Source organism: Oncorhynchus keta, chromosome 4 (assembly GCF_023373465.1).
Source record: "Oncorhynchus keta strain PuntledgeMale-10-30-2019 chromosome 4, Oket_V2, whole genome shotgun sequence".
NCBI classification, from domain to species: Eukaryota; Metazoa; Chordata; class Actinopteri; order Salmoniformes; family Salmonidae; genus Oncorhynchus; species Oncorhynchus keta.
In genome coordinates, this window is record NC_068424.1 from 31,447,766 (window position 1) to 31,464,502 (window position 16,737).

The window sequence follows — 16,737 nt, forward strand, 5'->3', positions numbered from 1 at the left end:
TTCCCTCGAAGACACACCTACATAGAATATATTCCTCCAATCAAGTAAAAGACGAGGGCAAGCGTGATTCTTGGTTTTTACAACTGGACCAATGGGAGATTGGGGAAAAAACGCGCAAAAGGTAATCCCCGCCTCTCTATATGCCGCGAATATAGAGACGAGTGATCAGAAACCAGTGATGTATGAGCATAAATACATAAAAATAACCATGGAAATGTTCACAATCACAGTTTAATCATCAGTAAAATGTAAAAGTTGATCAAACACATGTTGCTTACATTTTTTCTATTCCCATCACTTAGTGTATAGAGTATAGCTCGTAGCTCGACCAAATGTTGCATACAACCTTAAACATAATGCTCCATTCCAAGAAACTGGTAGACACACAATGGTAAATTGAGGTTTATGAATAGCACAGCTTGCAAAATCCTCAGATTACTTCATATCTGTGAAAGGATCAGAAACAATGCAGGATACAACCCATTACTTTTGTCATGTATAACTAGCTCGGGCCTATAGCATACTGTATGAGACATTTAAATTATAAGGAATTGTCTGGGTACTGTGATCATGGTATGCACGTTTTGCCTAGCTGCAGACTTTATACTTACCTTTGACTGTTTGTAGTGGGCCAGGGCCTCTTGGGCCACATACTGAATGAAGGCAGAGTCCTGCACCTCTAGCTCTGCTGGGACGGAGAGGGTTAATGAAGGAGAGTTCAGGATGTTCAACACCACTCTGGTGTCACCTTTAAACCCGTTATCCCTCACCTGTAGAACCACCTGTAAACATGTTACAACACAGTAATCGTGAGAATAATATATATTTTTTTTTCTAAAGGGCTGAAATCATCATCAACAACATCATCATCATCATCATCAGAGGTACAAAAGGACAACCATTTACGTGTGTACTGTGAACTTACCGCGCTCACACCGAAGATGTACTGAGGACCCAGGGTGCCATTGGTGAGCTGCGCCACCCAGCCATATTTGGCCTCCATGGCGTTGAGCCAGGTGCGTGTGTCATCCGTGTGTTTCTGGACCACCTGCAGCATCTCCTCATACTGCAGACGAGAAGTGTTGAGCACCATGTAGGTCTCCTCCAGCGCAGAGTGGAGTTCCCTAACACTGGGACACTCTGGGGGAACATGATACAAGATAAGGGGAGAGTGGGGAGAAATGTAGACATTTCTTACATTCAGCATCAACTCTGTCAAGGGAAATATAGTATTCTTTATGACGAAGATGTCTACATGTATGTCAGGATGTTGTGTATCCATGGAAATAATCAGAATGTATGTAAACATTACCACTGGACAGGGTAAGTTAAGCCGCCTACACATTTCTGTACTAAATGTAATATTACCACTACCTTTTAAAAACATGTCTATCTTTCTTTCCCAAACACAATTCAACACAATCGTGTTTTTGTCTGTTAATCATTTTAAGCAGCTATTAACACGGGTTTAACTTATCTTTTAAACACTTTTAACACAGGCCAGGCCCTGTTGTTATCTCATATCCCAGCGATAATGCCTTGCGTTACAACTGAGAAGAAAACACTTCAATTTGCGCAAACTTGCCATTGGCTCAATTTACCCCAAGGCAAACATTTTGACTATATTAGCCCACACAGTTACAAGGAAGCAAATCATGCTAGGTTTAGGTACCTCATATTTAAGTTGATAGGGACCACAACTGATCTAGAGAACAACCTTTAAATTATCTACTTTGGTTTAGATTAAGCATCATGAAACCTCTAACACAATATATTAATTCGACTTGGTGAAAATCAGTTTTTGGACCTAACTTTCTACAACCTTTTCCATGTGGTTTCCTCCTTCACAAATTCCATGACTTGACAACCTCTTCCTAAATATTTGGTGAAATGAGACATTTTGTATATGGTTTCCTAGAAACAAGGGTAATTCAATTGACCCATTTTGCTCAACTTACCCCATTCCCCCCTAGAACACTGTGCTTGCTTAACAGTATAGCTTCTTCATCTGTCCCTGTCTTAACTAATTACACTAGAAAAGCTAGTGATTTGCAAATTGAGACCAACTCTGTTACACAACGGCATGGTCAAACACTTAAGTTAACAGTCTAGAATCTAGACCATTAGAACACCATTTCATGGGAATCCCCAAAATGGGGCGCAATGTGTGATTTGAACCATGTGTTCCAATAGGACAGGAAACCTTTTAAATCAATGAGAGTTCAATAATGATCATCAATATTTACCTTTCACCAAAGTGTCCTGACAGGACTCGCACAGTCTCTGCAGCTGCCAGCACTCTGCTACCTGCCTGCGGAGCTGTCTACAGAGATACATGTCTGGGAATGGAACTGGGACCCAGCTCCAGCTAGGGAAGGACTCTGTGTTTTTGGAAAGGGGCACAGCACACAGGAAAACATGATCGGAGGTGTATCAACTTAGAGAGACACCACAATGTGATAACTAGAGCACAGAGTTTCTAAACCCAGAGGCCCAACATTGAAAATATTTTGGGAACACTTTGCGAAGCAGACTCGACAGACCAATCAGGGGTTTGGGAAGTCAACGGGAGAAAGTATTGGTTGCTATTTTTTCTCTAAATCTAAAGGCACAAACTAGATTCGAGTCAATGTCTTACGTAGCTAAACGTGTTATTACTCCAACCTCATGAAAGGGATGAAGGGGTGCCTCTGATTTGACGGCATGCACATGAGCAGTTCGGTGCGAGAATGACAGTTTGACACGATGACGCGTTTATGCGCATGAGTTTAGCTAGCCAACGTTGCCATGACATCGCCTACAAGCGCAATCTGGGATTTATATTGGAGGAGCAGTTTCTAGGCATCTTCATACTATACAATCTTTGACTATAGTACTCAGATCTTGAAATCTCAACATTATATAATGGTATATGATAAATAGATACTGTATTTCCTGACAAATCTGATAATGATCCAATTTGCCAGTAGTCTGAATGTGTATCGAATGGCTAATAACATTGGATACCTCTCTGCTGCCAAGACTCCTCATCTACAGCCTCCTGCATCTCGTCCAAGACATCTGTCATTGCATCGCTGAAGTCTTCCACTACCGCCCGGCCAAAGTCATATACTTCCTCCAGCACATCATCTAGGCCCATGCTGCCAAGGCGGCCCATGCCCATGAAGAAGCTCCCACTAGGGGACTCCTGTGTGGGGGAGAGGGGCTCGGGCTTCAGCTTAGTGGTGAAGGCCACCCAGAAGCCATGGCCAAACTCTTGGTGCATGTTGTTGGCCAGCTCTGTGCTCCGGTTGTGCAGGGAGCTCATTTTCCCTTGCATCTGACTGAAGGAGGCATTCAGCCGGACCAGCTCCAGATCTGGATCGTCCGAGTTCTGGGTCTGGGTCAGGTTATCTTGGTTCTGATTGACAACCTGGTCTGGAGTTTCCAGTTGAGAGGATAACTTCCTGAAGAACTCCTCCACCTGTGAGCAGAAGAGAACCAAATACCTAAATGGAGCTGAATTTGTACCAATCTTGGGCCTACTTGATAAGACATGGGTCGATGCAGCCGTGGATGTGTAAGGGGCCTTACTTTGAAAGAGAAGGAGGAGAAGCCTCTGCGGCAGGTGGAGGTGTAAAATGTCTTGCACGTATCTTCCAGGCAGGGTCGACACTCCATAAATGATGTCCTTAGCGAATCATGGCACTGCTCCTCCGCCTTCTGAAGCTTTAGCTCCGCCTCTGTGGCCAGTTGCACTGCCCCCTTCAGTAAAATAAAGAGTAAAGTGTAGTTACCCTGAGATGCAGATCTTGGGTGCATTTCCCCACACTAATGGTTAAGGTTAGGCTTGGGAGAGGAGAAGCTGATCCTAGATCTGTATCTAGAGGAAACTTCACTATGGAATAGACCATATTGGGAACTAAAATGCAGCCAAAATTCAATAGCAAACTGGAGTGTTCTTTAGATGTATTAACAGGCAAGATCAACTGGACTGACTTAAATGGAACCACATTTCAATGATCATAACTATGAAAAAGTACTGTGCTGCATTTTAATATAACCATGCCTAATGGTCCTTGTAACCTCTCCATTTCTTCCTGGTTACCTCTGTACTAATCTCTGTCAGTGTGTAGGGTGAATGTGTGGTCAATGAGGAGAGAAAGAGGAGGATGTGGTTCTGAGGCCCCTTCAGCTCAGCGGTCCTCCTAGGCCCTGGCTCACAGTACCCTCCCTTCTGAACGAATGCAGAACACAGACATAAATCTACAGTCAGCCCATTAATCCTGACTGGGCTGTACTCTACGCCCTCCTTAGGTCCACATCCACAACTCACTGTCTGCTTTGTATGAGCTTTTTTTTACGAGGCAGGAACTATGCGATGGGTGTCTGTGTGTGGGGAAGTCAGAGCGTTGGTGTCAGTGTACGGCATGTAGAAGATGGTGAGCCTGTTTGCATCCCAAATGGTACCCTAAACCCTATGCAATACATAGGGAATAGGGTGCCATTTGGGACACATCCTGTTAGATTCAGGATAATTAATGCTCTTTTGGACTCCAATCTCTCACCGTGGATTAATTTCTTACAGTGGGGTTTATTTTATTGATGATATAATCAGATATGACGTTATTTATTCATTTGGAGGACATTCTTATCCTCGGGGAAGAGCATAACTTACATATTTGTACATATGCTTAATAGAGTTACATTAACGCAAATTGTCTCGTGCCTTAAATGCTGTGGTGTGTTCAACCAAGTGCTATCTTTCACTGCCTAAATCATATGCAGATAATAATCTGTGATTTGTTATTATCATGGTACCTTATACATTGCCTTCGGAAAGTATTCAGACCCCTTGACTTTTTCCACATGTTGTAAAGTTAGAGCCTTATTCTAAAATTGATTTTTTTTTTAAATTCCCTTCATCAATCTACACACAATACCCCATAATGACAATGCAAAAACAGTTTTAAAAAAATTGTACTCTACGCCCTCCTTAAGTCCACATCCACAACTCAGTGTCTGCTTTGTGGTCTCTGTATGACCCTTTTTTTATGAGGCAGAAAATGTGTGATGGGTTTCTGTGTATGGGGAAGTCAGATCTGCAGCATTTAAGGTCCCCAAGAACACAGTGGCCTCCATCATTCTTAAATGGAAGAAGTTTGGAACGTGATTGGAGTCCACCTGTCGAAAATTCATTTGATTGGACATTGGAAAGGCACACACCTGTCTATATAAGGTCCCACAGTTGACAGTGCATGTCAGAGCCAAAACCAAGCCATGAGGTAGAGGAAATTGTCCTTAGAACTCCATGACAGGATTGTGTCGAGGCACAGATCTGGGGAAGGGTACCAAAACTACAGCGGGATCTGTAGTAACTGCGATGCAGTACCTTTTAGACCTCGGTGCGGCTGGTCTCTGGCCTCCGGGTTAAACGTGTGTGTGGTGTCAAGGAGCAGTGCGGCTTGACGGGGTTGTGTTCCGAGGGACGCACGGCTCTCGACCTCCGCCTCTCCTGAGTCCGTACGGGAGTTGCAGCGATGGGATAAGACTGTAAACTACCAATTGGATATGACAGAAGTTCTAAAAACCTGTTTTTACTTTGTCATTTCGGGGGTATTGTGTGCGGATTGATGAAGGGGGAAAAAAACAATTTGATCCAGGGCTATGAATACTTTCCGAATGCACTGTATATGTTACTGTATGATGATTTTATGTGCACGGCTTTGTCTGTGAAATGGCTTACCTTCCTCTTGTCGCTACTTTCTTTGAGGGTCTTCATGAGGTGTTCATGCTTCTCTTGGTTCTTCTCCATCACCTCCTTCATCCGCTTCACCCCAAACAAGGCTCTCTTCATCTCCTCGTCAACATAACGCTCACCATCCCTCGACAGCCCTGGACCCAGAACCAACAGAAAAAACATCTGGATATAGGCCAGACGGATTACCGGGACATGTGCTCAGAGCATGCGCGGACCAACTGGAAAGTGTCTTCACGGACATTTTCAACCTCTCCCTGACCGAGTCTCTTATACCTACATGTTTCAAGCAGACCACCATAATCCTTGTGCCCAAGGAAGCGAAGGTAACCTGCCTAAACGACTACAGCCCCGTAACACTCACATAGGTAGCCATGAAGTGCTTTGAAAGGCTGGTCATGGCTCACCCCAACACCATCATCCCAGAAACCCTAGACCCACTCCAATTTGCATAACGCCTGTTGGGGCGTTCTCAGTTCTCTGCTTGTATATTTATTGGCGGCGACTCGAGCTATAGAACGCCAAACAAACCTTCAATAACCCCCTGTCGAACGACAGGAATGCAAACAGGCGTAGAAACACCTGCACAGCCAAAAAGCTACAGATCCTTGTCTCTAAAAAGACGACGCAATCTCAATCGCACTCCACACGGCCTCTTTCCCACCTGGACAAAAACTTCCTGACAGGCCGCCCCCAGGTGGTAAGGGTAGACCACAACACATCTGCCACGCTGATCCTCAACACACAGGCCCCTCAGAGGTGCGTGCTTAGTCCCCTCCTGTACTCCCTGTTCACCCACGACTGCGGCAAGCACGACTCCAACACCATCATTAAGTTTGCTGACGACACAATGGTGGTAGGCCTGATCACCGACAACGATGAGACAGCCTATAGGGAGGATGTCAGAGACCTGGTAGTGTGGTGCCAGGACAACAACCTCTCCCTCAACGTGAGCAACACAAAGGAGATGATCGTGGACTACAGGAAAAGGAGGGCCGAACAAGCCCTCATTCACATCGACAGGGCTGTAGTGGAACGGGTCGAGAAATACAAGTTCCTTGGTATCCACATCACCAACAAACTATCATGGTCCAAACACGAAGAAAGTTGTGAAGAGGGCACGACAACTCCTATTCCCCCTTAGCAGACTGAAAAGATTTGGTATGGGTCCCCAGATCCTTAAAAAGTTCTACAGCTGCACCATCGAGAGCATCCTGACCTGTTGCATCACCACTTGGTATAGCAACTGCTCGGCATCTGACCGTAAGGCACTTCAGAGGGTAGTGCGTACAGCCCAGTACATCACTAAGGCCAAGATACCTAACATCCAGGACCTATATACTAGGCGGTGACAGAGGAAGGTCCAAACTCCAGTCACCCAAGTCATAGACTGTTCTCCCTGCTACCTCACGGCAAGCGGTACCAGAGCGCCAAGTCTAGGTCCAAAAGGCTCCTTAACAGCTTCTACCCCCAAGCCATTAGACTGCTGAACAATTGATCAAATGGCCACCCAGACTATTTACATTGACACCCCCTTTGTTTTTACACTGCTGCTACTCACTGTTTATTATCTATGTATAGTCACTTTACCCCTACCTACATGCACAAATTACCTCGACTAACCTGTATCCCCCGCACATTGACTCGGTACCGGTACCCCCTGTATATAGCCTCGTTATTGGTATTTTATTGTGTTAATATTTACTTTCGTTTATTTTATTAAATACTCTGTTTCTTGAACTGCATTGTTGGTTAAGTGCTTGTAAGTAAGCATTTCAAGATCTACACCTGTTGGATTCGACATGTGACAAATACTATTTGATTTGATTTTGATTGCCATTATGTGACACCGATAGTCCTGGTAAAGTATGGTCCTTGCAATGCCAGGGTTGTGGGTTCAAGGAATATGAAAATGTTTGCATGCACTACTACTGTCAGTCCATTTGGATAAAAGGGTTTGCTGAACGTCACATGTTAGATAAAGGTGAAGAAAGTTGCATGTGGTAGAGTACATTTCAAATTAGGTCTCACCCTGGAGAACATCCTCACTCAGTTCTGTGGGAGAGGGATCGGGGCCACAATGCAGGACCCCAAGAGATGAAATGTAGAGGGTGAGAATCAGCAGTGCTCTCATCTTCACTGGCGTACTCTCACAGGTGCAGCTCTGAAACACAACCAATTGGTTAAATATTAGGACTTGACGTCAGATCGATACAGAAAAACGTGCTCTCTTGACTGGCCCCCGTAGGCATGTCACAATGGGGCCGCCGGATGATCGTGGCTCTGCCGGCTGTAGACTTTGAATTGGGCTTTAGAGAGATGACTTCTTCTCACGGAACCTTCCTGGAAGTCATTGATTCATCGACAGTTCTGGATCTTGCCTGATCTTCACAGACAAGAGGATTTGAATAGACACCTGACATGACGTAGTGATCCCGTTGTCTGCCACAAGGGGGTGCAAATATCTTAAGTATTCAAAGGATTGGTGAAAAGATGCCAATGATTTCGAAGCCATAAAGGGCAACGGATGGGTATAATCAATAGCTCGATAGACTATTTATGTTTATTGTTCAAATGTTAGAGATGGGTCATACTTAAAAGATATATGTTCAACTTCACAAAATAAATCATCTGTCTCTCTCCACTGAAATGCAAGTTAAGTAACTGAATAGTGGCTGGAAAACGACATGGTAAACTGAATAGCAACCAGGGTTGGGGTCAATTCTGTTTCCCTTCCAATCAATTCAGGAAGTACACTGAAATTCCAATTCTCTTCTATGCTTTTCAACTAGGAACATTTGGTTTACTTTCTGAATTGGCTGGAATTAAAATGGAATTGACTCCAACCCTGATAGCCACTCAATACTACATTAAATATGTTTCCTCCTACTGACAATAATCTCTATTTCAGTATGAGCAAAATATCATCCATAGAAAAGACTGCAACAGCAAAACACATCACAAAACACACCATACCTTTCTCATACCAGAATATCAGTCATCAGTTATTGCCAATACGAACAGATATCCTGCATACCAGCATCCATAGTAGCCTACATACATGCCTAATTACTTACTCAATACATACCAGAAACCAATCAGAAAGCAAAGCGACAACACGTGATGGGAACATGCTATAGGATGAATGGCACAAACGTACGTTTACCTTGAGAGATGAGAGAAAACAGAAGCGGCAGACTTGGTAGCGCCGTGCGGTCGAGCGTGATGTGTTCGCATTAACCCAAGGATTTGTTCTATTTATATGACTGTAGACAGCAGTCATCTTGTATCCAATTAGCCTATTTGCAATATCGACCATTAAGCCTGCCGTCATCCACACCTCACCTGCACAGCTGACTAGAGATTACCGTTTCAGTGCATACATAACAAAACAAAAACAAAAAAAACCTATCTGCTTATCTTTTCCATAGGACTTCAGAGCCTTTTCTCCACAGGCTACGTGTCTCAGTGAAACTATTTCCACGAATCGCCCATATTCACACTGCAGAGAGAGAAGGCCGACCCATGGCGGACATTGGCCCCGAAGTTTGAGTGTTGGCTCTACTCTGAATCTAACCTGTTTGCCATGGCCATCACACATACACAGCCCAGGGCCTCACTGTGGCTCCATGCCAGAAAGACCCAAACTCTAAACCGAACCCCATGGCACGAAGACCTCCTTTCCCTTGGGCCCCGTAATATCCACCATGCATGCAACACCGCTTTCGCATTTGCACGATTGAAAAATGACTGTGCTCTCTCTGTGTGTGTGTGTGTGTGTGTGTGTGTGTGTGTGTGTGTGTGTGTGTGTGTGTGTGTGTGTGTGTGTGTGTGTGTGTGTGTGTGTGTGTGTGTGTGTGCGTGTGTGCGTGTGTGCGTGTGTGTGTGCGTGCGTGCGTGCGTGCGTGCGTGCGTGCGTGCGTGCGTGTGTTGGTCTGTGGGAATGTTGTTTCCTTTTCACTTTCTGACCATTTTTACGTCATCCTGATGATATTAATATCGAGCTCTGGTCCAGGTCCTTGGTGCACGTTTCTTGACTGACTTAATGTAGAAATGTGATTTACGCCCTGGACCAGAACTAGTCAATATCTAAACTGTATGGTAGGAGGTTGGTAAATGTGGAACACATTTGTATTGACATATTCCACATTTTGTTGTGTTAAAGCCTGAATTTAAAATGAATTAAATTCACCCATATACACACAAAACTCCATAATGACAAAGTGAAAACATGTTTTAGTCATTTTTGACAAATTTATTGTAAATTAAATACAGAAGTATCTCATTGACATAAGTATTCACACCCCTGAGTCAATACATGTTAGAATCACCTTTGGCAGCAATCACAGCTGTGAGTCTTTCTGGGTAAGTATCTAAGAGCTTTGCACACCTGGATTGTTCAATATTTGCACAAAATTCTTCAAGCTGTGTCAAGTTGGTTGTTGATCATTGCTAGATAGCCATTTCAAATAAAACAAAACACAATAGTATTTGTCACATGCCGAATACAACCTTACAGTGAAATGCTTACTTAAAAACACTTAACCAAGAATGCAGTTTAAGAAAATATTTACTAAAATAAACTGAAATAAAAAAGAATTAAGGAGCAACAATAAAATAACAGTTGCGAGGCTATATACAGGGGTTACCGGTTCAGAGTCAATGTGGTCAACAGGTTAGTCGAGGTAATTGATGTAATATGTACATGTAGGTAGAGTTAAAGTGATCATGCATAGATAACAAGGCAGAGTTCATCTCAGCCTATGCCTCCCTCCAGTCCCTCGACTTCTTGGCACTGACGGAAACATGGATCACCACAGATAACACTGCTACTCCTACTGCTCTCTCCTCGTCCGCCCACGTGTTCTCGCACACCCGAGAGCTTCTGGTCAGCGGGGTGGTGGCACCGGGATCCTCATCTCTCCCAAGTGGTCATTCTCTCTTTCTCCCCTTACCCATCTGTCTATCGCCTCCTTTGAATTCCATGCTGTCACAGTTACCAGCCCTTTCAAGCTTAACATCCTTATCATTTATCGCCCTCCAGGTTCCCTCGGAGAGTTCATCAATGAGCTTGATGCCTTGATAAGCTCCTTTCCTGAGGACGGCTCAACTCTCACAGTTCTGTGCGACTTTAACCTCCGCACGTCTACCTTTGACTCATTCCTCTCTGCCTCCTTCTTTCCACTCCTCTCCTCTTTTGACCTCACCCTCTCACCTTCCCCCTACTCACAAGGCAGGCAATACGCTCGACCTCATCTTTACTAGATGCTGTTCTTCCACTAACCCCATTGCAACTCCCCTCCAAGTCTCCGACCACTACCTTGTATCCTTTTCCCTCTCGCTCTCATCCAACACTTCCCACACTGCCCCTACTCGGATGGTATCGTGCCGTCCCAACCTTCGCTCTCTCTCTCCCCCGCTACTCTCTCCTCTTCCATCCTATCATCTCTTCCCTCTGCTCAAACCTTCTCCAACCTATCTCCTGATTCTGCCTCCTCAACCCTCCTCTCCTCCCTTTCTGCATCCTTTGACTCTCTATGTCCCCTATCTTCCAGGCCGGCTCGGTCCTCCCCTCCCGCTCCGTGGCTCGACGACTCATTGCGAGCTCACAGAACAGGGCTCCGGGCAGCCGAGCGGAAATGGAGGAAAACTCGCCTCCCTGCGGACCTGGCATCCTTTCACTCCCTCCTCTCTACATTTTCCTCCTCTGTCTCTGCTGCTAAAGCCACTTTCTACCACTCTAAATTCCAAGCATCTGCCTCTAACCCTAGGAAGCTCTTTGCCACCTTCTCCTCCCTCCTGAATCCTCCTCCCCCCTCCTCCCTCTCTGCAGATGACTTCGTCAACCATTTTGAAAAGAAGGTCGACGACATCCGATCCTCGTTTGCTAAGTCAAACGACACCTCTGGTTCTGCTCACACTGCCCTACCCTGTGCTCTGACCTCTTTCTCCCTCTCTCTCCAGATGAAATCTCGCGTCTTGTGACGGCCGGCCGCCCAACAACCTGCCCGCTTGACCCTATCCCCTCCTCTCTTCTCCAGACCATTTCCGGAGACCTTCTCCCTTACCTCACCTCACTCATCAACTCATCCCTGACCGCTGGCTACGTCCCTTCCGTCCTCAAGAGAGCGAGAGTTGCACCCCTTCTGAAAAAACCTACACTCGATCCCTCCGATGTCAACAACTACAGACCAGTATCCCTTCTTTCTTTTCTCTCCAAAACTCTTGAACGTGCCGTCCTTGGCCAGCTCTACCGCTATCTCTCTCAGAATGACCTTCTTGATCCAAATCAGTCAGGTTTCAAGACTAGTCATTCAACTGAGACTGCTCTTCTCTGCATCACGGAGGCGCTCCGCACTGCTAAAGCTAACTCTCTCTCCTCTGCTCTCATCCTTCTAGACCTATCGGCTGCCTTCGATACTGTGAACCATCAGATCCTCCTCTCCACCCTCTCCGAGTTGGGCATCTCCGGCGCGGCCCACGCTTGGATTGCGTCCTACCTGACAGGTCGCTCCTACCAGGTGGCGTGGCGAGAATCTGTCTCCTCACCACGCGCTCTCACCACTGGTGTCCCCCAGGGCTCTGTTCTAGGCCCTCTCCTATTCTCGCTATACACCAAGTCACTTGGCTCTGTCATAACCTCACATGGTCTCTCCTATCATTGCTATGCAGACGACACACAATTAATCTTCTTCTTTCCCCCTTCTGATGACCAGGTGGCGAATCGCATCTCTGCATGTCTGGCAGACATATCAGTGTGGATGACGGATCACCACCTCAAGCTGAACCTCGGCAAGACGGAGCTGCTCTTCCTCCCGGGAAGGACTGCCCGTTCCATGATCTCGCCATCACGGTTGACAACTCCACTGTGTCCTCCTCCCAGAGCGCTAAGAACCGTGGCGTGATCCTGGACAACACCCTGTCGTTCTCAACTAACATCAAGGCGGTGGCCCGTTCCTGTAGGTTCATGCTCTACAACATCCGCAGAGTACGACCCTGCCTCACACAGGAAGCGGCGCAGGTCCTAATCCAGGCACTTGTCATCTCCCGTCTGGATTACTGCAACTCGCTGTTGGCTGGGCTCCCTGCCTGTGCCATTAAACCCCTATAACTCATCCAGAACGCTGCAGCCCGTCTGGTGTTCAACCTTCCCAAGTTCTCTCACGTCACCCCGCTCCTCCGCTCTCTCCACTGGCTTCCAGTTGAAGCTCGCATCCGCTACAAGACCATGGTGCTTGCCTACGGAGCTGTGAGGGGAACGGCACCTCAGTACCTCCAGGCTCTGATCAGGCCCTACACCCAAACAAGGGCACTGCGTTCATCCACCTCTGGCCTGCTCGCCTCCCTACCACTGAGGAAGTACAGTTCCCGCTCAGCCCAGTCAAAACTGTTCGCTGCTCTGGCCCCCAATGGTGGAACAAACTCCCTCACGACGCCAGGACAGCGGAGTCAATCACCACCTTCCGGAGACACCTGAAACCCCACCTCTTCAAGGAATACCTAGGATAGGATAAGTAATCCTTCTCACCCCCCTAAAATATTTAGATGCACTATTGTAAAGTGGCTGTTCCACTGGATGTCATAAGGTGAATGCACCAATTTGTAAGTCGCTCTGGATAAGAGCGTCTGCTAAATGACTTAAATGTAAATGTAAAATAATAAACATAAATTAGCAGCAGTGCAAAAATGGGGAAGGGGGGACAATGTAAATAGTCAGAGTAGCCATTTGATTAGTTGTTCAGGAGTCTTATGGCTTGGGGGTAGAAGCTGTTAAGAAGCCTTTTGGACCTAGACTTGGTGGTCCGGCACCTCTTACCGTGCTGTAGCAGAGAGAACGGTGTATGACTAGGGTGGCTGGAATCTTTGGCAATTACAATGTTTTTCTTTCTCTGACACCACCTGGTATAGAGGTCCTGGATGGCAGGAAGCTTGGCCCCATGTGATGTACTGGGCCGTACGCACTACTCTATGTAGTGCCTAGCGGTCGGAGGCCAAGCAGTTGCCATACAAGGCGGTAATGCAACCAGTTAGGATGCTCTCGATGGTGCAGCTGTCAAACTTTTTGAGGATCTGAGGACACATGCCAAATCTTTTCAGTCTCCTGAGGGGTAATAGGTGTTGTCGAGCCCTCTTCACAACTGTCTTGGTGTGTTTGGACCATGATAGTTTGTTGGTGATGTGGACACCAATGAAATTGAAGCTTTCAACCTGCTCCACTACAGCCCCGTCGATGAGAATGGGGGCATGCCCGGTCCTCCTTTTCCTGTAGTCCACAATCATCTCCTTAGTCTTGATCACGTTGAGGGACAGGTTGTTATCCTGGCACCACACTGCCAGGACTCTGACCTCCTCCCTATAGGCTGTCTCATCATTGTTGGTGATCAGGCCTACCACTGTTGTTTCGTCGGCAAACTTAATGATGGAGTCGTGCTTCGCAACGCAGTCATGGGTGAACAGGGAGTACAGGAGGGGACTAAGCACGCACCCCTGAGAGTCCCCTGTGTTAAAGATCAGCGTGGCAGATGGGTTGTTACCTACCCTTACCACCTGGGGGCGGCCCGTCAGGAAGTCCAGGATCCAGTTGCAGAGGGAGGTGTTTAGTCCCAGGGTCCTTAGCTTAGTGATGGGCTTTGAGGCCACATGGTGTTGAACACTAAGTTGTGGTCAATGAATAGCATTCTCATGTAGGTGTTCCTTTTGTCCAGGTGGGAAAGGGCAGTGTGGAGTGCAATAGAGATTGCGTCATCTGTGCTCACATTGGCTATGGAGAACATGATCACACAGTCGTCTGGAACAGCTGATACTCTCATGCATGCTTCAGTGTTGCTTGCCTCGAAGCGATCATAGAAGTTATTTAGCTCATTTGGTAGGCTCATGTCACTGGGCAGCACACGGCAGTGCTTCCCTTTGTAGTCCGTAATAGTTTGTAAACCCTGCCACATCCGGCAAACGTCGGATCCAGTGTAGTAAGATTCAATCTTAGTGCTGTAATGACACTTTGACTGCTTGATGGTTCGTCGGAGGGCATAGCGGGATTTCTTATAAGCGTCCGGGTTAAAGTCCCACTCCTTGATAGCGGCAGCTCTACCCTTTAGCTCAGTGCGGATGTTGCCTGTAATCCATGGCTTCTGATTGGGGTATGTACGTTTTCAAGTCTTGCCATAGATTTTCAAGACGATTTAAGTCAGAACTGTAATGAGGCTACTCAGGAACATTCAATGTCATATTGGTAAGCAATTCCAGTGTATATTTGGCCTTATGTTTTATGTTATTGTCTTGCTGAAAGGTGAATTTGTCTCAGTGTCTGTTGGAAAGCAGACTGAACCAGGTTTGCCTCAAGAATTTTGCCTGTGCTTAGCTCTATTGCGTTCCTTTTTATCCTAAAAAATACCCTAGACCTTGCTGATGACAAGCATACCCATAACATGATTCAGCCACCAGCATGCTTGAAAGTATGAAGAGTGGCAATCAGTGATGTGTTGTGTTGAATTTGCCCCAAACATCATGCTTTGTATTCCGGACAAAAAGTTTTACTTTAGTGCCAAATAGCAAACAGAATGCATATTTTGGAATATTATTATTGTATCTTTGTAGTGACTGGGTGTATTGATACACCATCCAAAGTGTAATTAATAACTTCACCATGCTCAAAGGGATATTCAATGTCTGCTTTTTATTTTACCAATCTACCAATAGGTGCCCTTCTTTGCGAAGCATTTGAAAACCTCCCTGGTCTTTGTGGTTGAATCTGTTTTTTAAATTCACTGCTCAACTGAGGGACCTTACAGATAATTCTATGTGTGGGATACATAGATGAGGTAGTCATTCAAAATCATGTAAACATCATTGTAGACAGAGTCCATGCAACTTTTTGAGTGACTTCTTAAGCACATTTTTACTCCTGAACTTATTAGGGCTTGCCATAACAAAGGGGTTAAATACTTATTGACTCAAGACATTTATGTTTTTCAATTTTAATACATTTCTGAAATATTTCGAAAAACATAATTCCACTTTGACATTATGGGATATTGTGTGTTGGCCAGTGACACAAAATCAAATTTGAATACATTTTAAATTCAGGCTGTAAGACAACAAAATGTGGAAAAAGTCAAGGGGTGTGAATACTTACTGAAGGCACAGTATTTCTTGCCTGGTTAATATGAACCCTCTGTACTGCACAGAGCCCTGACACAGCAAATGAGGTCCCAACCTCTAAATGAAGCCCAGCAGGAGTCTGGTATATAGACTACCTGCCACTCAACTGCTTTCTATCAGCAAGCCCTGATCTCTACCTGGGAACTAATACCAACCTGCTGCTCCAATTATAACCAACAGTAAAAAAATATAAAAAAATAAAACGTTACAAATATAAATTTAAAAAACAGTTTTGCAGCCCTATGGAAAACACTGGAAGACCCCTCAAATTATTTCAGACTGGTCTAGAAGCCGATACCCTCCGGACTGTGTCATAACCCAAGCCCTTAACACCGAGCCTGGGTTAGGCTTGGTTATGGGCTCTATCCATAAATAAGAAAATTGAGTCCCAAATGGCACCATATTCCCTATATAATGCGCTATGGGCCCTTGTCAAACAGGATATGGTGCCATTTGGAATGCACCGGAAGCTTGACGAGGTGATCTGTGGCTGCTCTTTAAAGCTTGGGGGATTTTCAGTTTTTCCCTGAAATCGATCTGTTTGTAGAATCAGATTGTGACTGAACGCGTGCCAGAAGATCAGCTTGAGTGCGAACACCAAGGGAGTTTGCCGCTAAACACATGCATGCACCCGCACACAAACACCCACACACACGCGCACATAAGCACGCGCACACACACGTATACCATTCATGCTTTGTTCAATGTGGACATAAGCGCCAAACGTAGGTGACTCTATATTACTTTGGGCCGTTTTAGACAAAACAGAAACGCCGTGTGTACTCGTATCCCATTGACACTCAGTAAAACATGTGGCTTTAAGATAAGATAAAGATACTAAT

The 16,737-nt window shown here is 45.6% G+C and overlaps 1 protein-coding gene across 1 annotated transcript; it reads right to left on the reverse strand.

Annotated features, from left to right (window-relative positions):
* Nucleotides 1–44: 44 nt before the first annotated feature.
* On the reverse strand, nucleotides 45–8,974 carry LOC118373666 (clusterin-like protein 1). Its single transcript, XM_035759869.2, has 9 exons — nucleotides 8,904–8,974; nucleotides 7,769–7,901; nucleotides 5,726–5,874; nucleotides 3,574–3,744; nucleotides 3,007–3,463; nucleotides 2,247–2,381; nucleotides 926–1,140; nucleotides 612–782; nucleotides 45–446 (listed from the first exon to the last, which is right to left on the reverse strand). The coding sequence occupies exons 2-9, from the start codon at nucleotides 7,869–7,871 to the stop codon at nucleotides 441–443; spliced, it is 1,407 nt and encodes a 468-aa protein (XP_035615762.1). The 5' UTR covers nucleotides 7,872–7,901; nucleotides 8,904–8,974; the 3' UTR covers nucleotides 45–440.
* Between the last annotated feature and the right edge of the window lie 7,763 nt (nucleotides 8,975–16,737).

Coding starts and splice junctions, on each gene's coding strand:
- LOC118373666 (XM_035759869.2), bottom strand. CDS start 7,871: ATGAGAGCACTGCTGATTCTCACCCTCTACATTTCATCTCTTGGGGTC. Junction 3,745..5,725: donor AAAGTAGCGACAAGAGGAAG/GTAAGCCATTTC, acceptor ATTTTACTGAAG/GGGGCAGTGCAACTGGCCAC. Junction 1,141..2,246: donor TCAGGACACTTTGGTGAAAG/GTAAATATTGAT, acceptor ATGTTCCCCCAG/AGTGTCCCAGTGTTAGGGAA.